The 23112-nt window shown below is 36.9% G+C and overlaps 4 protein-coding genes across 9 annotated transcripts in view; 3 read left to right on the top strand and 1 right to left on the bottom strand.

Moving 5' to 3' along the window:
* LOC106786710 (anaphase-promoting complex subunit 11) overlaps positions 1–1682 on the top strand; it is a 6040-nt gene extending 4358 nt beyond the window's left edge. The window contains exon 4 of the mRNA XM_014748393.1: positions 798–1682. The gene's annotated coding sequence lies outside the window, so the exon portion shown is untranslated. The remainder of the gene's footprint in view (positions 1–797) is intronic.
* Positions 1683–2079: 397 nt separating this feature from the next.
* LOC106786707 (hybrid signal transduction protein dokA) lies at positions 2080–9369 on the top strand. 2 transcript variants are annotated; one of them, XM_014748390.1, is made up of 4 exons: positions 2080–2236; positions 2652–4737; positions 6788–7022; positions 8802–9369. In XM_014748390.1, exons 2-4 carry the CDS (start codon positions 3386–3388, stop codon positions 9084–9086), a joined length of 1872 nt encoding a protein of 623 aa, XP_014603876.1. In that variant the 5' UTR covers positions 2080–2236; positions 2652–3385; the 3' UTR covers positions 9087–9369. The 2 variants fall into 2 exon arrangements, with proteins under 2 accessions (XP_014603876.1, XP_014603877.1); XM_014748391.1 differs by having other exon boundaries at positions 2218–2236; positions 2990–4737.
* Positions 9370–9579: 210 nt separating this feature from the next.
* Positions 9580–13328, top strand: LOC106786708 (nucleolar protein 9). The gene has a single exon (XM_014748392.1). It carries the CDS (start codon positions 10908–10910, stop codon positions 12729–12731), a length of 1824 nt encoding a protein of 607 aa, XP_014603878.1. The 5' UTR covers positions 9580–10907; the 3' UTR covers positions 12732–13328.
* Positions 13329–13640: 312 nt separating this feature from the next.
* Positions 13641–23112, bottom strand: part of LOC106786706 (protein CBFA2T2) — a 29910-nt gene continuing 20438 nt past the window's right edge. For all 5 annotated transcript variants that reach the window (XM_014748386.1, XM_014748385.1, XM_014748388.1 and 2 more), the window contains exons 5-8: positions 18113–18390; positions 14967–15616; positions 14591–14889; positions 13641–14509 (exon numbers count right to left, since the gene is read on the bottom strand). In XM_014748386.1, the coding sequence (XP_014603872.1) occupies positions 14243–14509; positions 14591–14889; positions 14967–15616; positions 18113–18390 (1494 nt within the window). In that variant the 3' untranslated portion in view covers positions 13641–14242. The remainder of the gene's footprint in view (positions 14510–14590; positions 14890–14966; positions 15617–18112; positions 18391–23112) is intronic.

The raw sequence follows: 23112 nt of genomic DNA on the forward strand, positions 1-23112 counted from the left end.
AAAAAAATAGCACCATTCGATTCAGCGTCATCGAATTACCATTATATCAAATTTTGCCCGGCTAGCTAAATTTTCCAAGTTTTCCTCTTATTGACTGGACTATACTATTAATCGATGAAAACGATTTCACCAAAATGGCGTCTCTATCGGATAAATCAAACGAAAAGAAAATTGTACAAATACAACAAACGGACAAATTTGTATTCGATTTCATTTGAAAATCGTGGTCTTTTATATGTAAACAATTTTCTTCATTCGTAATAAGCAAGTCAAAATGAGTGGAACACGCGTATGTTATTCAATGCCAGACAAGATGCGTAACGATATTGCTTGATTCGAGAATTAGGCAAAATGCAATAGAAAGGAGGGAAATCGAGTCGTCGACGTAGTCATCTTCTTCCTCGATTCATAATTACTAATCATTCTATTTATTTTATAATTTGTTGAAAGATATACTCTTTTCTATTATTGCGGAAGCACATTTTTTTAAGGTTGAATTTGTACTCGTGATGATCATTTTGATAAATGCTTTTTACAAAGATTGAATCAAACATTTGAGTCAATAGCAAAATGTATTTACATTTTTATTAAACCGTGATATCAATAAGATTCGTTAATTCTTTTTTAATGTTAGATTTTGTAATAAATGATTTCGTATGTATACTTTGAGTCGAATACATGCGAGTGGTCAAGAAAAAAATATCCATTTACCTTTTCCTTGTCCTTCTTTCCTCCGTTGAGACGTTACACGGCAACTGCGTGTAACTCATTAAGAATTTCATTGAATTATTAATTAGGTATTCGACGACGACGACGACGATGAAGACACACGTGACCTATAATACGAGCGTCTGATTTGCGTGCTTTGCACGCGTGTTTTACAAGTTACTTTTCTTGTTAGTAAGGAGGAAATGATTCCTTTTAGGTATCACGATACTAATTACTTCAATTGTATCTTCTAATTTTGGATAGTCTTGAAAATTCGATAAGATAACGCACTTAAACATTACAAAGAAACGCGTATTTAAATACAAATACACGTGTAAATTGATAAATTAAATAAATTCAGAACAAAATATTGACAAAAACAATTAAGAAATGATTCAACGTTTAAGCAAAAAAAAAAAAGAAGCAATAAAAGGAAACATTGTAATTCAGTCATCATCATCATCATCCGCAAGTCATGTTGTAATCGTTCGTGTAACGCATTGTTTTAAAGAAACAATAAATATTCTTTCGAGACAGAGAACTGTTAATTATTTCGTACGTTTTCAAGGCCAAATCTATGTGCATATATTCTCTTATATTATATATGAATGTATCGTCTTAAACGAATCGCGTTGCATTAGGAATGAAATATGATCCTGCTTTGTAATATTCTAACGAGGACTTTACACGAATCTTTTACAATTGATCGAAAATGAGAATTACGAAGAAAGTTCAAGCAACTTGTGAAAGTTTTATATCGATGAGCGAAGGTAAGGACAAACAACTGTGATCAGAAAATATTTTATTCATGAAAAAAAGAATATATTTCAGTTGTTTATGATTCATAAAGAGAAGAACCCGGGGCAAAGAGAAAACATGTACAGCACTGGAACGGCGGCTGGCAGGTCGGCATGGTGGAGGTAGAGGTAGAGGTAGAGATAGAGGTAGAGGTAGAGGTAGAGGTAGAGGTAGAGGTAGAGGAAGAGGAAAGAGGAGGAGGTGGCAGGGGACACCTAATGGTCCCTTCCCTTATCTCCTTCTCTCTTCTTTCGATCTCCTTCCTTCGTCTTTCTTCTACTTTCCGTCTCTCGCTGTCTTTGTCTCTCTTTTTTATTGGATAGAACGACACGACGCCTAGAGCTTGACGTTACACCTACAACCTCGTATCTAGCAGGAGAAACGTAGCTGATGTATCTGTTATCTCTTTGTATATGTGTAGAGAAAAAAGAGCGTGCGAGCAAGAGAGAGAGAGAGAGAGAGAGAGAGAGAGAGAGAGAGAGAGAGACAACAGACAGACAGACAAACAGACACACACACACACACACAGGTTACATATACATGAGATGTAACGATGTATGTGTTCGCTCATAGCCGGTTAATACCAGCACTGAGCGAGTTGCCTACCTGATGCCCCCGAGAACGCGAGCTCGAACAAATCACGTGGTCTGTTGAACGCAAAGGATGTTTCTGGGATCGCGAAGTCAGTATTCGACGGGCCGTCCTCCGAGCTGGAGGAAAAAAGACGAAGGTAAACGAGAACTTATGATCTCACGAAGACCCCTTGTGGAAACAGGCAAACAGAGACGGAGAGAGGACTTTGAAGAGTACTAGTAGTAGTAGTAGAAGTAGTAGTAGTAGTAGTAGTAGTAGTAGTAGTAGTAGTAGTAGTAGTAGTAGTAGTAGTAGTAGTAGTAGTAGGGAGGATATCTTGCGAAGGAAGCCGCTCTCGATCGTTGTTGGATACCGCAACACTCTCCTACCGATATGCGTTAACCGAGAACGGGGATATCTTTTTGAAAGTTCTTTTTCTGTGGTTTTCCTTCTTTCTTCCTGTTACGTGAATTATTTGTCGAGCGACTTCGAAAGATTCTACATCGGTTTGCTTCGTTTCCTGATACATCTTTTTTCTTAAACTTGTGATAAAATGGATAAAAAATTTTTAGTGATTTTATCGAATACATTACTCGACGAGAGATAAAACACAAATCTGATCGGATCGATTAGAAAATTCTTCGTCTGACGACGAAGAAGGAACTGCGTTTAAAAGAGAGAAAAAATATACAAGAAGGGACGAAGAGATTTGCAGGTAAGAAAAAGAGAATAAAGGATCGAGAGTGGGATATTAAAGGAGAGAAAAAGAGAAAGAAAAAGCAAATCGGGAATAATAAAACTCGTATGAGTTCGAGAGAGATCTCTGGATGCTTGTTGAACTAAAAGAATCCTATTTTTTTTTTTGCTTATGTGTGTATTTTCATTTGGAAAATACAACCTGGTAACGTAGGAAAGGAAGGGGAAAAGAAAAAAAAAGGTTCGAAAGGTTTATCGAATGATTTCCTGGTAACTATTTATATCGCATCAGTCGATGACGCATCTCGAAGTATCAAAGTTACGACGCGACGGCGTGTGCTACGAGATTCCTCGTAGATACGAAGAAGTTCGAGAATGTGTGTAACGACGAAGAAAACAACGTAGGCGTGTTTTGCTACAACGAGAAGGATTGAGAATACCTTGCATGCTGACGTTCCGTTGTGAAAGAAAGAAAGAAAGAAAAGAAGGTACGATGTAAATAATTACTTTGTGATAAGCCATATCTATTTCTCGGCATTACGAGAATAGTCGAGTTCTATTTGATAAGAAAAGATTTTAAATTTGGATATTCGACGATAATCGAAGTAAGATGCAGTTAGCAGCAACTCAAAGACCTCATCCACCACCAGTACCACCTAGACCAAGTCGACAGGTGGTAGCTGAAGCACTGAAAAGATCACCCAGACCACCCTGTCCTACCAGACAGGCACCACCACCTCCAAATACCAAACCATGGGGATTTGATCAGAATGATCAACAGCAGCAGCAGCAACAGCAAGAAGGATGTCCAGGTGCTGGACGTACTATAATCTACGAATCCATGAAAGCTGAAAGAAATGATAGCCCAGCAAGTACCGGACCGATTCAGCTTTACGACAAACATCAGCAACAGCAACAAACTTACGTACCGAGTGAAAGGAACGAAAACAACAACGACGATCGTCGTGAAAATCTACGAGAAAGGCAGCACCATCAGCCTATCCTCGAGCAAAATGATATTTCTATGGAGTCGGTAGTCGTACGGGAGAAAAGAGGCGGCGGTAGAGGCGGAGGCGGAGGTGGAGGAAGAGGTGGAAGAGGAGCCCCTATCGAGGATCCTCGACCAGAGGGACAACGTCTCGAAAATCGTGCAGATTTCAAGGATTTCAAGGATCAATCTAATTCTCAAAGTCGACGGACATTTGGAAAAATAGATGTTGACTCATCTGGCATCAAAGGTATCAGAACAATCGATTTCGAAATATTGGATAAAGAAGACAATGTGTTGGGAATAACAAAAAATCCAATTAGGTCAAACGTTTCGTTCGAAGACGAACGTCATTCAAGTCCAGAAACTAAGATACCGGGTATAGGAAGTAATAATGATATAGGATTCAGAGGAAGATCAAGAATCAGGCCTGAGAAATCCTTGAACATGGAGAAAACGATGAGCAAGTTTGATGGGCGGCCGATGACCGTACGAAAATCACCTGCTGCAAACCAAGAATTTATTGCTCTATCTCGAAAAGATTCTAGTTCCCACGAATCTTATAATAATAGTAATAACAATAATAATAATAATAATAATAATAATCATGCTAATAACAACAACACTACTACTAATAATAATAATGATGATGATCGTAATAATGATGATGATGAGGGTGATAAACAAGACGAGAAAGAGTCGAGTATAACAAATGAGAAACATGGAACAGTAGTCCTGGTCGAGGAATCTGAACATGGTAAAGCTATGTACAACGACGAAGAAGAGGACAATGACAACAACATTCATCGACAGGATTGGCTCGAGGCTGGTGTCCGTTATTCCTCCACGCAGATCACTCTGCAAGGAGATGAAGGTGCCGACGGTCTCTCATCTTCGTTTGTTGACGTTGAACGCGTTAATGGATACGATGATCGTCCCGAGGACGAACGCACCGTCGACCTTGACTTCGTCAGGTATTACTTTATCAGATTAACTGTACCAGAGGGACCATCTTGTGGTCCATCATTCCAATCGAGTTCAAATAGCTTCTGGCGGAATGGTTGAACGTTTATTTCATTATTACATGCGTGGCCACTCACAATGGTCATTTTTCATTTTATTTTACGATTATTTAGTAACCCTTTCATTAGTATCGTTTCATATAAATTCGATCGTATATACGGATCTTTGTCCGTATATGGGTCGTTCATACAAAGGTTTCAAGATTGTTCAATAATTGTTTAAATATGATCATGATTGTTGAGAATAAATAGGTCGGAATAATAGGTTGGAATAATAGGTTGGAATAATAGGTCGGTATTGATTCGATCATTTTTCAATGTAAATTTATTTTCAATATCGAAAGAGATTTGCTTTACGAATGTGTCATATTGTAAAATAAGATCACGTTAAAAATGATAGTAGTATTTTCTTTAAATAGACAAACAACATTTATGAGTTTGCGAGGTAGATGTTGGTGAACACGATTTATGCGAGCGAAAAATCTAGGGTTGCATCGAGGATCAACGGAGGCTGTTTCTCGATCGTCCTATTTTGTCTCTTTATCGTTTCTCAAAGCGTTCGACCGTGACAGTAGCTTCGATACTCGTTAACGGTTCTATTCATCGGAAGAAATTCGAGATAAACTGCACGATAAATTTATTACGTTTATTTCACCAATACTATATCAATAGTTTCGATAACAAATTACGATATTGAAAGATACGTAAGAATTATTCGGGTACTCACACATCAAAATATATTTTTGTTAAGCTTACAGCGGCGCGTTTTATTACTTCACAAGGCCCTGGGCAAATTTGAATTTAGGGGCTTCACGTATAACATTGCATTTTTATTTTGGTCCATATTTTTTGTTTTTTCTCCAGTCCCAGATCTGGGAACGAAATTTAATTTCGTATTTTTTTGTTGACTAGAAAAATGAGTTTATAGAGTATTGATTTGGGGACTTTGAGGGCCCCAGCCAATTGCTCTTTTTGTCCATAAGATAACACACCATTGTAAGCTTGTAACAAAAATTATAATTATTTTTTTCTTTTTCTGTTACTGAAGATTAGCAACAAGATACTTGCTTACATAACCCATTCTATAAAGGCATCGACGGAACGTATCAACGCTGACGTATTAATTATCAAAGTGATCGCGATGCTTCCAGGCCTAGAAACAATTTAAACGTTACAATCTCATGCTTGCTTTAGAAATTCTTATTCGAGAACAGTAGTCATTCGTGAGGCACGCTATTATATCTCGGACGCTCCCTTGAACTCAACTAAATCAACATTATATTGTAGTATATGTTTCAATCATTAATTTCACAATGTATGCATGTATGCGAGTACATTATGTATGTCGTTAATTAAAATTTATTTAAAAAAATAAAATACCTAGCTTGAAAGCACGCGAAAGTTCCACGTATCGATGTTTCATCTATTTAAATTCATAAATTAATTTAAATTGAATTAAATAAAATGTAATGAAATTAAATGTATTATTTCGTTATGGTGTGCCTTGGCGCGAGTAATAATTTCCTTAAAAACTCGTCAGTCGTTCATACGAGCCTTTGCATGGGTGTGACTCGTATATAGGTCGCTAATAATAAAAGGGTTAATTCAAATTAAATCGATTTCCAAAAATTCGTAAAGAATTATTATATTCAATTTAATATACAGTTAGTATGTGTTAATTCTTATTTTTTTTTTTTTTTATCGAAAGAAATTCTACAAAGCAAATATAGAAGAAAGAATTTATTTGGAAAAAAGGCCGAAAGAAAAGAAGCCGGTAGGGTCGATGACTCATTCAGTCAATTTTTTTCTCCCCTTCATTTTCTGTATCTCTCTACCCCCCCCCCATCCCCTTTACTTTCTGCGGAGATCGGAAGCTTGGGGAAGGCAAAGACCGATCGATTTTTATTCCACAAAGCCGCTTATAACGGTACGTCCTTTCCTTTCCTCTTTTAACCGCAAAGAACAACTCGTTATCTTTGGTTCTCTCTCTTTGCTTTCGCAGCATACAGGAGAGGATCGCGATGTCTTCCCTGCAGGGGCTACCACCGTTGCCAAGAAGTCTCAGTGGATTCAATTTGAGCGGAGCTTCCGAGCCACCCCCACCACCTACGAGATCATCCAGCAAATCACAAAGAGGCGGGAAAACGTCCATTCAAACTTCTACTTCGAGACCTTCTCCACCTGCGAGACAACTCACCACGTTGGATACTCAATTAGCGATACTTAGAAGAGAAATGGTGATTATCGAATACTATTTTTTCAAAGGAAACATTTTATTAACACGTTGAACGCGAGCGATCGTCGTGAATATTCTCGTCTTACATACGCGCACATGCAACTTATGCAACATAACAGTTAAAAATGTTTGCTTTTATCCGACAGTAATGTTCAAATAACTTGACACAAAAAGTTAATCGTCTTGTTACACGAGCAAGTAGATTTGACATCGCATTCTGGACCACTTATTCGTCTTTTAGAGTAGCGTAATAGTTTCAATTATCCGCGGAGAAAGCGTTTCAAGAATTCGATAATAGATCTCGAGTATTTTATATTAAGGATCGTTTTCTACGAAAATTGTGGATCCTTTAACGGATATGATCGTTAGTTCTAATGGAATTCATTAATCGCGTATACAGCGTTTCTTGTAGAAGGAAAAAAAAAAGAATGGGTGAAGAGAGGAAGAGAGAGAATCTGTTTACAAGTCGATGGAAATTTCCACGATGTTTCTGATTAATCCTATACATTTGTTGTTTCTACGTCTTTTTTTTTTATAATTAATCAATGTAGAATTTTTCTAGCAAACTCGAGAGTCATTCGAAAATGCGCGATTGACGTAATCGTCGTTCTTGTCAGCTTGGTTATTATTTTGTTTAGTATTAAGTCACCTGTTCCTCTGTATTTTGTTCACAATTCTCTCGTGTTTCTTTCTACTCGGGGCTCGACCCGTTACCTCGAGGCCACGGTTGTGCGTGGGTAAACTGTAGAGTACAATGAATATGAATTCGACGGCATTCTAAAAGCGTCGGGAAATGAAGCGATGAAAATACGGAGTCAGAGAAAAAGAGAGAGAGAGAACAGAAAAGAAAAGGACACGTACAATTTTTTCTTTATCCTTTCCCCTCCACACCCTCCTACCTTTCTTACATTATCATTAAAAAGCAAACAATGGAGTTGTCATTTATTAATGCACATCATTATTGTTGTTTACATTTATGAAAGTTGACGTCTGCAAATAAATTGTTTAACTTAATTACAGTCACTGATCGTCTTTATTGTATTAAGCAATATATTGAAAAATTATACATCGCATTGTTGATATCGTAGAAATCGGACCTTTGGTAAAAATATATATATGTATATGTTAAAGTTGGCTTAATATTTTGATAGTCAATCCAGACGAGAAGTGAACTGGCACAGCCGCTCCCACGCTGCATTCCCTCAGGCGTGACTCCCCCACCTTCGTTTGGTTTTGGTGGTAGCCTCTTCTCCATCCAGTCTTCCTTCTCTGCATTTTCTCTCTTTTTCTCTCTTTCTGTCTTCACGTTCACCATTCTCGTTCCCATTCTCATTTTATGCTTCTTCTCTCTTTCCCTCTCTCTCTCTTGTAGTGTGTTCCCTCTTCTGCCATTCCCACGAGTACAGGCACGGCGGCGTTTGGAAATGTTGCACTTCGGTTCATAAATCACGAGTAAGCATTTTACCTCGACTCGCACGGTAAAAGTGAATGTTGGACGAGATAGACCCTCCAGGCGCTTTAACACAATATTTCTTCTTACTCAAGTATTTCAGCGTATATTTGGAATCGAATAAAACTTTGAAATAATCCTTAGGACCTAGGATAACTATATTTTTTCTTTATCTTCTTGAATTTCTCTAATCCCACAGGTACGGTCGTGTATTTTAAATATGACAGCGCTCTTTCTTTCAATATTTTGTTGATTTATGATTTTCATTTTTGACTTTAAATTGCACCTGTCCTACATTATGCATTTCAAACATTTACTTTTGTGTTTCAGTTTGGCCTACGACAATTGGATCTTTCTCTGCTTTCGCAACTTTGGTCCCTGAACGAATCAATCCAAGAATTTCGACAACTATTGCAGGAACAAGAAGACAGAGCTCCATCACCATCGCCAAGTAGCGAAGAAGGTGATGATACTTCTTATGGGATACATCCACCACCAGCACCAAGAAGATCAGCACCTGTGGTGCATCATCATCGACCACCTAGGCCACCTAGACCACCAAGACCACCACCCAGCGACGAGTCACCATCCAGCGAGGAATACGGAGCCGTTTGACGGAGGATTCTTCGTAAAAGAACGAAAAGATCTCCGGTGTGTTCCACTAACTCTATAGAGTTCCTGTAAAAGAGAAAATCTGCACGAAAAGAAAGAAAGAAAAGAAGGGAGAAAGACGTTGAAAATCCTTTTTCGAAACTCTCTTTTTGTCTCTTTCTCTTTGTCGTTGAAAAAGAGTCTTGATGATAAAAGAAAAAGGGATCTTAGTTGAAATTCAATTAAAGATAAGCTATTATCGCCTCGATCAAAGAGTCTATATCGCTTGTGATAGAGATTATTAATATAAAAAAAAAAAGAAAAAGGAATAACGTTGAGAAGAAGAAGAAGAAAAAGAATGAATGAATGAATATCATGAAAGCCATGTGTTCAAGGCTGCCTACCTCTAAGCATTACATCGATTTTAAAACGTTTTATTGAAAACGCGCCGCGTCGTGTGTTGTTCGTACGAAGGGTGGAGTCAATTAGTAAACAAATTTTGTCCGTACGTCGAAAGGCACCCATACGTGATAGTCTGATGTTATATACCGGACCGTTTTTCTCACTTATTATCCAAGAAAGTCTCTTCTAGAGTCACATAGCCCATGCTGATTTAAATCGCAGACAACGATACTACTATCTATTCGAGCTATTAGATAAGATAAATATTCTTCCCGCCGTTTGACGGTCACTGTTGTTTTTAGGAGCCTTCGAAAAACAGCAATGATTTATATAATAGCGCAGCAGAGAAATTGTTTTTGTACGAATAGAGAGATTTCTCTGCTTCGCCGTCATCGTCATCGTTGTCGTTGTCTATGTTAGGAAAAAAATCTATCATAGGACACGTCCAAAGTCTTTTGCGACAGGCAGTAGTAGCTAGTGAGTTCCAAAGAACTGTTGTCTTTTTTCCGTTTTGGTCAAGGAAGGAAAAACTTTCTCACGTTAACGCGTTATTACGTCCACTACACAGAGTTTTCTCTTTCTTAGTTAGAGTAGATAAGCGTGTAAAGATTATCATCGTAGAATTTAAGAAGATAAACACGGGGAGTTGTTGACTCGGCATCATTTTCTTTGTCTGTCAATTTTTTTTTATATATAGGCTTGTTCTGAAACGTGTAAAATAATGATTTACCTAGTGTTATGCAAATAAATGAAAGGTGATTTAATGATATATATATATATATATAAATGAATGATACGTTTTGTCTGCCCGGTCGTCTATTACTGTGTCATTACACACGTATATGCACATATGCGTTTGTTGACCTTTTATCGAATACCGTTGTTCCATTCCGTTGTCTGATGAAGTACCGTCGAGACTGCCGCGCCTCCTTGGTTGCATACATACGATACTTATATGCAAAGCATATTTTTTTGTAACTACGTTTATTAGCAAGAAGTGCACGTTACTATATGGGGGCGAGGTCAGCGAGAGTCACGGAACTGATCTTACAATTAGTTCTTCGCAATGCCAAGATCGATTTCTCATATTTTATTTTCTTTTTGTTTTCACAGATTAAAAATATATCAATAATAATCTAATTTATATATTAAGAATATTTTTGATCAATATTTATTACATATACGTATATATATCGTCATTGACAATTATTTTTCTTTTTTCGTTTGTACGTATTTGTGGTTTGAATCGTTCCGCGTTAATTGTTGTAGAACACGTTCTTTACGGTAACACTAGATGGAGCTCGTCATATTAGTAGAGGACGCTAGTTGCATCCGAGTCTTTGCGGTTGTTAAATGCACGCGTGATTAAAGGTGCGAGATAGGTTAGGTTTTAAAAAAGTTCTTTTTCACAAAATAATCAGTGATTTTAAAAAATAATTAACAATGGCAGATATGCATACGCATAACGACAGAGGTAAGAAGCGAAAGAAGAAACGTTCAAACATGCAAATGGCGAAAAAATTTGCTCGTCGAAGATATCACGGAACGGATCTTGATACGGAAACGTATCAATACATGGTTCGTATTTTGGAATTAATACGGGAAGATTTTCCGAGCGTTGACGAAAAATTAATTTTTATTAATAACGTGTACGAACAATCCGTTGGTCATGAGGTTGAATATTCTAAAAATCAAGTTGGTTCGAGAGTCTTGGAATCGCTTTTGAAATATGCAAATTTAGTATCAATTCAAAGGCTTACGGATGCTCTCAGTTCTTCCCTGAGACCGATAAGTTGTGATACATTTGCCAGTCATGTTTTGGAAAAAATCATTGTGGTCTGCGCGGACAGAGGAAACAAATCCAATACTTTGTCACAAACATCAAAAATAAAGGAAACCGAGAAAGTACAAGACATCATTATAGATGTGAAAGAATCTGAAGTAAAATTATACAATGATATAGTTATAAAGTTAAGCAAATATTTAATAAATAATTTAGAAGAATTTGTTTGGGACACATATGCTAATCATCTCTTACGAACCGTAATGGAATGCCTAGGTGGATTAATAGATACAAGCGATGGACAGAATAAAACAAAGCAAATGTTATCTACTATAGAAAGACGAGAGGTCATACAAGAGTATAAAGATCTTCTAATTGACGCATGCAACAGGTTGTTTAACTGGCCACAATTTCTTGAGTTTGGTAAAGATGAATTAACTTCAGGATTGTTACAAAGTATTTTGTATTCGCTAAAAGATGTAGACAAGAAGTTAACAGAATCTTATATCACAAAGATTATAAAGGAGTGTTTCACTTCTAAAGCGGATGGAAAATTGTCTAATATTTTCGACTGCGAAAGTTCTACCAGACTTTTGGAAGCTTGTCTTGCAGTCGCTGAATCAAAATCTTTTGATCATATTTATAAGGAATATTTTAAGTGTAATTTAAAAAGCTTATGTACAATGCAGGGTACTAATTTTAGTATACAGAAATTATTAGATCATTGTGAATCTAAAGAAACTTTTGAAGAAATATTTGAGGAAATTGAAGCGCTTCTTTCGAATATTTTACAAACAGGCTATACGGGAATTTTAGTAAGTATAGCTAATGCATCTAAGAGGTTGCAAACTAAACAGGGTGCATTTGTAACTATGATTATTAAGATGCTCGAGTGCGATACATCGGAAGAAAAACAATATCAAATCATTAAATGTTTTGCTACATTGAAGAAACAAAACGAATTGGAATCATTGGAAGAAAAAGATCAAACGGATTTGCCTATCCATTTGCATGGAAGTTTGATCGTACAAGCAGTACTTAACTTCAATAAACCAATCAAACTTGTTAACTCTTTGTTGGGCATGAACAACGAACAATTGTTAAATTTAATAAGTAATCCGAAAGGTAGTCGCATCATAGATGCTTTTATAGATAGCAAATATATTGGAGAAAAAAGTAGAGAAAAACTTGCCAAGAAATTGCAAGGTTATTGGGCCCAATTAGCTCAAAGCACTCATGGGTCTAGATGTTTGGACAAAATCTGGCTTTGTTCGCGTCAAAAGCAAAGAATGTTTATCATGGAAGAATTGTCAGCTGCTGGTGAAATCTTACATTCCAGTAAATCGGGTAAAATTATATCCAATAAATTAAACGTATCTTTGTTCACTAGAAATAAAAAGGATTGGTGTGAATCTCAAGGAAAAGAGGAAAAAATGAAGGCTCTTTTTGCCGATATAATCAAAAAGCCTCCTATGCAAAGTTAGTGTTCAAAAAAGAGTTTCTACTGAAAAAATTTAAATGACTTTCTTTTTTATATGTATATATATATATATAAATACGTATTAAAGAAACGTTTAATTAGACAGATTAATTCGTATTTTCTTTTTTTATTGTGACATAGAATAATCATATATATATATATATAATGTTTTATTTCATAAATACATTTCATAAAATTCATTGTATGTTCCTGCAATGCAATGTGCCCGGAAGGAATTACAATAAATCGTTATTTAAGTTACAGAAAAATTTTCTAATATGTATAACCAATAAATTCGTCTCCTTGCAAACATTGCATGACTAGACTTCAAGATACACAATTAATTATAATCCGATTAATCGAAGTAAGAATCTCGTTACATCTGTCATTATAATCGTTAAGTCTATCAATTGACTAGGGTAAAATCGATGTAAGCCGTTTGTTGTGTACGCTTTCATTAGAAGTAATCAAATTTCTTATCACGCGTTGGATCTTATTGTTAGATTATAATTGCATCTTGATGAAATATTAATCCTTTCGTTACGGCATTCTTTGGCGTGAGTATCGTTTCATATAAATTCACGCGTACGTGCATATCATCGCATAGTAAGATCCCTACATGGGTTGCTAGTAACGAAAGGATTAAGAGAGAGAAAGAGACAGAGAGGAAGAGATACAGAGACAGACAGAGATGGCGAATAAATAAAACAATAAGATATTGATAATATCGGACAAATTTCATATAGGAAAAAACATCAATTTTTGGTACAAAGAATATCTTATTTAATTTTGTCAAATAGAATTTGATATTTAGATTGAAACGATTTCTGTTTAATACGTAAGATAACGTATTTGATCAACTATGGATATTGAAAAATCGATAATTGCCATTGAACAGCAGAAACTTTGACACCAATTTTTCGTTCGAAGTGCATGCACATTTACAATGTAAATCGTTGACTATTAATTAGCAACATAGATGACTAATGGTAGAAGCCTAGGACGCTCGTCATACCCAACAAACGTCATACGTATTCGAATACGTCCACACATTTCTATTACATTTAATTAACATGGTATTTACAAGAACTATACAAGGATTAGTTTTGTTTTCCAGTTGATCGCATTATCAAGAAGATGATCTTACAAGGCGAATCGTAACTTATTTGATTACTCAACATTTTCGATATAGCTTTTCTCCGATATATAACATAAAAGTATTTAACAAATTCATCTTACGATAAGAATAATAAATCACTAGGATAATAAAATGCATCCTTGTATCAATCGTATTCTGAAAACACAATCCATACTTTAAAAGAAAATCTTTTGAAAAGAAAATAGAGAAGAAGTAGGAAGAAGAAGGAAGAAGAGTATGAAAGTGAGAGGAAAATATAGCAGAGTCCTTAACAAAGTAAGAAATCTCTCTGAGTTTTCTGGTAGGGAATATCAACGTGGATCGAAATAGATCGGTCTGGCTAATCGTAGTGGTACGTGACTCTTTCCCTCATGTCGTCACTTTCCTTTGGAGATGGTATTTGCTGTGGTTGCCGACACGGTCGAACCTTCCGCGTCATTAATACTTCCTGTTACGTTAGCTGTACCGATTCTAGGTGGACTACGCGAAGACGATCTTCGAGGTTCTCGTGGTAAAGGATTATTGCACGTTGCATGATGTCCACCAGCTTCCCAATCGCGATGTTGACAAAAGGAACCACAATATCTTGCGATCCCACATCCACCACAAGTTTCCAATGCCGGTCTGCCACAGTTCCAACAGCTCTGTGAAAATAATTCATTCGATCCATTGGTTTAGCCTAATTTACGTTTATTGTTAAAAATATAACGAAATATTGTACATACCGATCCTACTATATTAGTCAAATGCGTATCTTTGTCATCTTCGGTAGCGGACGGTGCCGAGTTAGAAGTAGTTGTAGGTGTTGGAGCGGTTCTACCACTGGTCTCCACCACATTGGAACTTCCGTGAACCCTAACGAAAGAAGCTTGACGGACACCGACGTGACTTCTTTGAGATAGTGGTAAATCCAAAAGTCTATGTACTCTCAAACGTTCGCTTGCTCTCGATTCGGCAACCGCTACCGCAACTGCTCTTTGAACTTCAGCAACAGCTGCTCTTTTCACTTCCAATACGGCCTCCTCTACAAATGATAGATATAATGTTAGCTTCAATGAATAATGTAATTAATAATCATCGTTTAAATCGCTTTAAAATTACCTGCTCTTCTTTTCACCTCGGCAACCCTATCCTCGGTAGCTCGAATAGTTTGAGCAACAATTTCTCCAGACAAACGTTTTAAACTACCATCTCTGTCACCAGTCGAAGATTCCACTTGAGCGCCATTGGTCGAAGGGTTATTGCCAGCAGTATTGTTGGCATTGCCATTCTGTGCTATCACGTTTGCCGGTTGTACAGGCGTCGATGCGGGACTGGAACAGCCTCGTCTTTGAAGGATAGCCAAAGCTCTTTTCGTCTTCTCTACCATGCCAAGAATACAGTTCAACATAACGTGTATGTTTTTCCATTCGTCGTCGAAGCTAGAACCGTTTTGAACGTGATTCAGCTGTTGTTGCTGTTGGGACAAATGATGGGGCGTCGAGAAAGCGTTTATCTGGTTAATTTGAACCAAGCTCGGTGGTATGGGACTAGGCCCGTGGCCATGTCCGTGTCCGTGGCCTTGAATAGATCCACCTGCTGCGTGAAGTGGATGATACCAGCAATAAGATGAAGAGTTTTCCGTTTGTTGCGGTTGTTGCTGTTGTTGCTGATGCTGTTGTTGTTGTTGTTGTTGGTGATGGGCTCCCCATGGATTATGTCTTTTACCGTAAACTGGTATATCCTCGAGCAGCGTACCGTTTTCGTAATATCTACAAATGAAATTAAAGAGCTAATTGATTTATAAATTCTTTGGGTCGACTTTATTAGAGTTTGTAAGAAACAAATACAATGTATCTGTCCGATACGATGATACCCCTATTAAACTTCGTACACGTTACACGTGTGGTTTGCCATTCTAAAAATATATCCTACGTTAAATGCGTCTAGTAGAAAACACATCCTCCAAACCGTCCATGTACTTACTCGAAAGCATATGTGCCGTGTAATGTGTATGTCGTAAAACATGCGTGCAATATGGTATGCATCAAAGAAACATGTGCATAAAACAGTCCCGCGGGTGTGTGTGTGTATGTGCGTGTGTATTAAGATGCATGCATATAACGCGACATGTGTTCCGAAATCCGTATAATCTATCTGTTTTACATTGAAAAAAAAAGAAAAAAAAAAGAAAAAAAAAAGAAAAAAAAAAGAAAAAAAAAAGAAAAAGAAAAGAAATCTTTCTAGATCGTTGAAAAATATTAATTATACGCATCGCGCGTGAGATTTGCTTCCTAATATGTTTCTACTGCCTCGTTTCCTTATTAACGGGGATTGATAAGAATTACGATCGTAATAAAACATTCGTATCTTTCTAAAATTTGAAAAATAACACTCGACTTAGAAATACCCAAAAAAAAAATTAATATCCAGCCAGAGACTCGAAGTAATACTTTGAGGGGTTAAATTTATTTTGAATAGTAAAAAGATAGTGGTTAACAATAGTCCAATTTCAAAGTAGTTAGCTGGTTCATTAGGTAGGTAGGTAGGTAGGTGTGAAGTATAGTTGAGATTCAAAGACAGCTGGCCTTCGGTACGGTTCAACGAATAGGTATCAGGGACTGATCTTGCGAGCATGTATTAGTCCGGAATATGCCAATAGGTACTCGAGGCAAGTTTGCTTGCTCCAACGTTAGCAGGTCGAGCTGAGGTAAAGAGGGTAGGTAGGATGAGATCTAGGGAGAAGGCTGCGAGGGAAAGGTGAAGAGGAAAAGGGGGAGAGAAGAGGATGACGTTCACGAAAGGTGGTACTCCGATGATATATGGAAACGTCACCAGCAGACATATCGAGAGGACGCCAGCCAGGGTGGCATTGCCAGGGTGGCATTGCCAGCGTGCACACCACGTTTTGTCGCCTTCGAATTCGCTTCGTCGCCCCAGCCTGTTCGCCTGAGTATACGTGTCCTCACCGGAACTAACCACCCTTCCTTCCACCTCTTGGTGGTCATCGAACTCTGATCTCTCTCAGTACTATCTATCCTTTTCTTTCTATCTCTTTCCTTCCCTCTAAGCAACTCACCACCACTGGAGGGTGATGGTCTCTCTCTCTCTCTCTCTCTCTTTCACTCTGTACTCTTCGATCCTCATCCTTAACCCCTTTCAAGGAACACGATGCTTAATCGAACACCTGCTTCAATGAGCCACGTTGCGACGAACGAGGGCTTCCTTTTCCCTACCGTGTTACGAATTACGTGCAGACGTAGTAGCTCAGTGTAATTGATTAAACAACCTTATTAATTATTTGTCATCGAAAATAGAACGGATTATTATCGTTGATTATTTGAATTTTAAACACCTAGTATCGCAATTGTTTAGTTATTTTAATTAGATTTTTGTCTATTTTTGACATCACTCTTATATTCTGTCTACTAGCTACATACCGCGCGTATCCTTTGAAAGTTAATTTTAAATAACATTTTTCTACTAATTCTTTTTATAAACTGAATAAAATGTCATGTCAGGGTTGAGCTCATAAGTTCAAAGGGTTGATATTCGTTTCTAGCAAGCACGATCAAAAAGAGAGATGTAAAAGGACTTTTCATTTGAAATGAAATTCGTGGAAGAAGTTGATTCTTTTAAAAGAGATTTAGAGACGACACATTCGGATGTCGTTTCTCACATCAACGCCAAGGTCAGGATCCAAAAGCGTACTCCTCTCGTTTGGCCGCTTACGAGGGTGAGCTTTAGGGCTCGTTCCCTATAAATATCGACTCGCGAGAATTGCAGGCTCTAAGCCAAGATTTTTCGAAAAAACTCTAGTAGATCGTTTGCGGCTTGGCAAATATACTACGCACGCGTGTACACGCAGGTGCGTGGAGTCAGTTATTGCGTGAATTATTGTTATGGATGTGAACGAAGACAGCACAGATATCTTTCCTCGTTCCAATTAATTTAACAGATTCATTTAAAACGTCTTTCAATATTTCAACATCCTTCTTCTACATGTATTACCGTAGATTTTTTTCGAAATTTTCTTCATATTTTATTCGATTAATTTAAAAATAATAGGCGCGATATGTATTCATTAAAATGATTAATCTTATATCTAGCATACTCTGTTTTATTCTTCGATTTTATTATAATCGTCGTAGATTCGACTTTATTTACGCGAATCAATGAAATAATTTAAATAAATAATAAATCTCTCTTTTTTTACGTAAGTTTGAATATGACAAAGTGGTATTTAGTATAAAAGCGTGTTCACTTACGGAGTATCCGAAGCACGACGTTTTGGTGCGTGAGAGGAGGAACCAGAGTAATGGTGCAAGGCGTTAGTGGCATTGTTCGAGTGTTGAATAGCCCCGACATTCGGATTAGAGTTAGAACGCATCGAATAATACGGTGGGCACTGGTTACCGCTGGTGTTTCCACTTCCGAGTCCGTTTCCTCCGTGTTCTCCAAAAATTTCAACGGATTCGCCTGATTGTACCAAGCCGACTGCCTCCAATATCGCCGTTTCGTTATTCCGAAGGAATTGTGCACATGTCTGGAAACAAAAAAAAAAACAAAAAGAAAGAAAAATAGAATCCATTAGGTCGGGTACAAAGTTTCTTCGTATCATATTTTACATTTAAACAATCATTTAGTAGATCGCGTTAATTTTCTTAATCTTTCATCGGATCTGGCACGACTTGCGTAAGTTCGAAAGCTTATATTACTCGTTGAGTAATTAAAAATAAACTATAATAAATAAAATAAATGTGAAATCATAATATAATTCAATGAAAATTATTAGTTATTACGAGCTTGACAGATTATTTGTAAGTTATATGACAAATTTGATAATCCGAACATATTTTCTTGACGTTTATAAGAAAAATAAAAGAAGATTAATCTCGCTCAATTAAGAGTGGCTAGACTGTTAAAGTTTCAAAGTAGCAGCGATTCCAATTAGTTTCGATTTTTAATATTCGTCGGACGCGTTCTTTATCGCCAACACTTCGCGTCTCCTACATCAAAAGTTCTCGTACTATTCCTTTATTCCCAACGTCTTTCCTCTTTACTCTCAATACTGGAATCGGCCTGCCAGGTTGGGATTTATCGCTTCTAATTCAATATCACCAGCCGTCCCTCTTTTCTACTTATACACTTTACTTCCTTTTCCAATTGCTACGAACGCAGTTCGTAATTAACGATCATCGATCCTGACCTTGTTGGAAAATTTTTCAACTTCAATTTTCTTATCTAACGACGTACGGGTGGCTAGATCCTACGCACAAGCTTTTTAACCGATAATTTATTACCTTTCAATAATTCTTTTCTTTTCTTTTCTTCTTTCTTCTTCTCTTTTTATTCATATTTTTTATTCGGCGATTGGGTAAACAAGTACGAGTAATTTTATTTAAAATTCAATGCTGGTGTACGCGTGTCCTATATGGGCCTGCGAAATTTTTTCATGAACGACCCGTATAGAAGTTGCTCGTACACGGATTTCTTTTTTATTATCCTATATATCGTACGATAAAAAAAGTATTTCCATTAGAGATCTTTCTCTTTCTTTCTCGAGTGAGTGAAATAAGATATACGAGCTCCTTGCCATTTATTGCTCCGATTGTTTTCTATAGTTACGTCACTGGACTTACATTAGACGAGATGATACGGTCCAGACGGATGGTGGTAGCCTGTTTCTAACTTTCCGATCTCTTTCTCTAATATCCCCTACTCGATATGTTTACAGAATCTACACCTAGTCTCGAGAGTTTTCGACTATTCTTTATGGAAAATTCAATAAAGAAACTTTTAATACGATAATATTATTAATTTAGATTATATCAATGTAAAATAACAAAGCATTAATATAAATAGCGTAGAAAATAAATGTTCTATTTCAGTTGGAAAAAGAAAAAAAAGAAATTTGCAACGATTTCGAAAGAAAGAAAAAAATAAAAGTCGAAATAAACCCAAGACAATGTTACGTGCCCGGGACTGAAACTTCCAGAAAACATTATTTGCAAGTTTTGTTTTAGCTTTTGGTACTGGCGTCTCGGGGGAAAATGTAAATTTTTTCCATTAATTTACAATTCGTTACTTCGGTGTAACGCGCACGTCAGCTTCTACTACTACTACTACTTCTTCTTCTCTTCTTCTACCTTCGTTCAATCTTAGAGGCAACAGCTGGATGTCGAAGCATAAACGAAAGCCGCAAGATTAATTCTTTTTCACTAGATTTTTATTGTGTTAGTCCTAGGTAATCTAATGACCAACGGCAATATTAAGAGATTTATTGTTCCGAATGACATTTTTTTCCCCGAAAGATAATTCATGATTTTTTTGCATATAAAAACAAAATTTCGTATAAACTAGAAATACTATAATATTAGCCGGAGAAATATTTGTCAATCAATTAACGCGAAATAAATTAGTTAATAGGATTAAGGATTAATAAGGATCCAATCTATTATCGTTGGAAAGTAAAGTAAATCTCGAGGTAAATTAAAAACATGATAAATGTATCCACGCAATCATACAATATATTTCGTGTAAACTAATATGAATGATATTTCTCGGAGAGAAAATAATAAAATCAATGATGTAATAGATTACGAATGTGTCTTTGGAAAATTAGGATCTCTTTGGATCGTAGTAGTAGTAGTAGTAGTAGTTTGGATGATTGACATACCGCGTATTAGTATGGGGGAGTTTCGTGAGATTTCTCTGATCGGAATCGGTCGGAAACGGAGAAGAGAGTGTCGAGGAGTAGCTCGAAGCTATTTGCGTTCGGTCTGATCCTAAGCGATTAACGACTCGTACTACTGCTCGTTCCTACTATTTGCATCTGAACGGGGAAACACACATACGTGAATTACGTAGGTAGTTACATGGATACAGACAAGAAGAGAACACTGAAGGAATATAACAGATAGAGGAGTTTATAAATGTCCGATATATGGTAGACAATACTACTAGCCGGATCAACGAGCCAATAGGTATACGGCCGACCGAGTATACAGGATTACATATACCATTCGTGGATTTAATGCAAATATAAAGGAGAATAACGTGCAGGAGGAATGAGGAGGAGGAGGAGGAGGAGAAGAAGAAGAAGAAGAAGAAGAAGAAGAAGAAGAAGAAGAAGAAGGAAAGGAGGATGGGAGGGATAATTACAAGAACGTGCAACGATGCTCGAAAAGCATAGACAGAGAAAGAAAGAAAGAGAGAGAGAGAGGAAGAGTCTGTCTTATGTCGAGATTATCTCGCCCTTTAAAGCGAGTTATTCTCCTGCTTTTACCTCGGTATATCCGCAATTATTACGATAAAACGAGCGTATAGGTATAAATGGAAAGAAAGAAAAATATGAACGGACATGGGGCTATCCTTTTTTTGTTCTTTTTATTATTTCTAACACTTCGTATCTCTTTTGTTTATTTTAATGATAAACTATTTTTCTCGCAATATATTCGACGTAATATAACAATAGCAACAGCAAATGATGAAGAAAGTTTCACTAGAGAGAGAGAGAGAGAGAGAGAGAGAGAGAGAGAAAGAGAGAGAGAGAGAGAGAGAGAGAGAGAGAGAGAGAAGCTTAGATGAAATTCGAGAGAATGAAGAAATTAAGAAAAAAAGAGAGAGAGCAATGAAAAGAAGGAAAGAAGGAAGAAAGGATGGTTTTGTATCGAGGAGAGTTTCCAAGTTTCAAGAGAGAAGAAAGGTTTTTATGTGGTCGTTCCGTACGTTCGATTCGTTCATCTATCTTGCCCCTCGCGAAGCAGACTGCTAAGCTCCCAGCTACGATCGAGAAAGTAGCCTGGGAAATTAAAACAGGCTGCCAGCCGGTCAGCTTTCGCCGTGTTGATTTTACTCGATCCTCCTGGGCTCGTTGAGTTCTCTTCTTCCACTCCTCTCTTCCCTTCTCTTCACTCCATTCCACGGTACTAACCATAGAAACTAACACGTGTGCACGAGTAACATAAGCGCGATCCAGTTGGTCCTGCCAGGAAGGATGAACGTTGCTACACGTGACGCCTATCCAACCTCCTCCTCTCTACCCTCCTCCCCTCTACCCTCTTACATGCACCGAACGTGATCTTCTCGAATCAAAGAGCTTCTATAATTTTACATTTTTTCTTTTTCTTCTATCCCTTCCTTCTTGTTTCTTCTTTTCTCAATCGTCGAACTTTTTATATTTTTCATGATCGAGTAATTAAAAACTTGAATTTTCAATATATTGAATTTTTCAAATAAATATTTATAATATATTTAAATTAATATTAAATTATATTGTTAATATATATTTTAAATATTTTTATTTGATATGTGTGAGATTTTTCCTTCGCAAACTGCATCAGCGTATTCCATCCACGAAACATAAGAAAAGCAATATTTTCCAAATTGTAAAGAAAAATCGATATATAAGACGATGGCGTGACATAAAAGATCATGTCAATTTCATAGATCATAGAAATACTTTTCAATTGATTAGTGCAGTCCTGGTGTATGCGTGTGTACTTTCTCTTCATTGATGCAGTCACGAAAGAACGTCGTAACGCATATAAATTTGTAAGTCGGTCGAGGGCCCTCCCCCACCCCCAAGGGACAAAAGCAAGAAAGACATCAACGACACGCGACGTCCCTTTAAGGGGCTACGCCAGCTTCTGAATAACAAATAAGGATTGTAATCTTGGAGAAGCGGCGCATCCACGCTTAGAATTCTGCATAGTTTCCTTCGCATATGTGGAAATAAAGATTGGTCACGTAGAACTCTAGAGATACCATTTAACAGTAGCCTCTTTCTTTCTGATTCAAAAGATATTATTTCTCTATTTATATATATATATATATATGTTACCGTCGAAGCCGGAAATCAGTCATTGCTAGTAATTCCTCGGCATTATTATGAATGCAAAGAGCCTTCAGACGAAGTCGGAAATTGAAGAATTCTTCCAGTTTTTCCTAGGCATCGAACATAATACTTTGATATCCTATAGAATATTAAATTACTATTTAAACAACGTTGAAAATAATACATTCTCAGATACAGACTCATGCAGCTATACGATCACACAATATCAGAGATTGCAATGCTGTAAATTGTGCATTACAATTCTACGAGAGAAATAATTATAAAGATAATTTGCCTTCTACCTTATTAAACGCAAATTTGTCGGCATCGATATGATACCCGACTAAATAAAAATTTGCAAATGATAGGACGAATGTAGGAACGGTATTTTGCCAAGTGATTCGTTCGTTCATGCATCGTTACGCGTTC

Source organism: Polistes canadensis, unplaced genomic scaffold (assembly GCF_001313835.1).
Source record: "Polistes canadensis isolate GaletaPanama2010 unplaced genomic scaffold, ASM131383v1 scaffold_80, whole genome shotgun sequence".
NCBI classification, from domain to species: Eukaryota; Metazoa; Arthropoda; class Insecta; order Hymenoptera; family Vespidae; genus Polistes; species Polistes canadensis.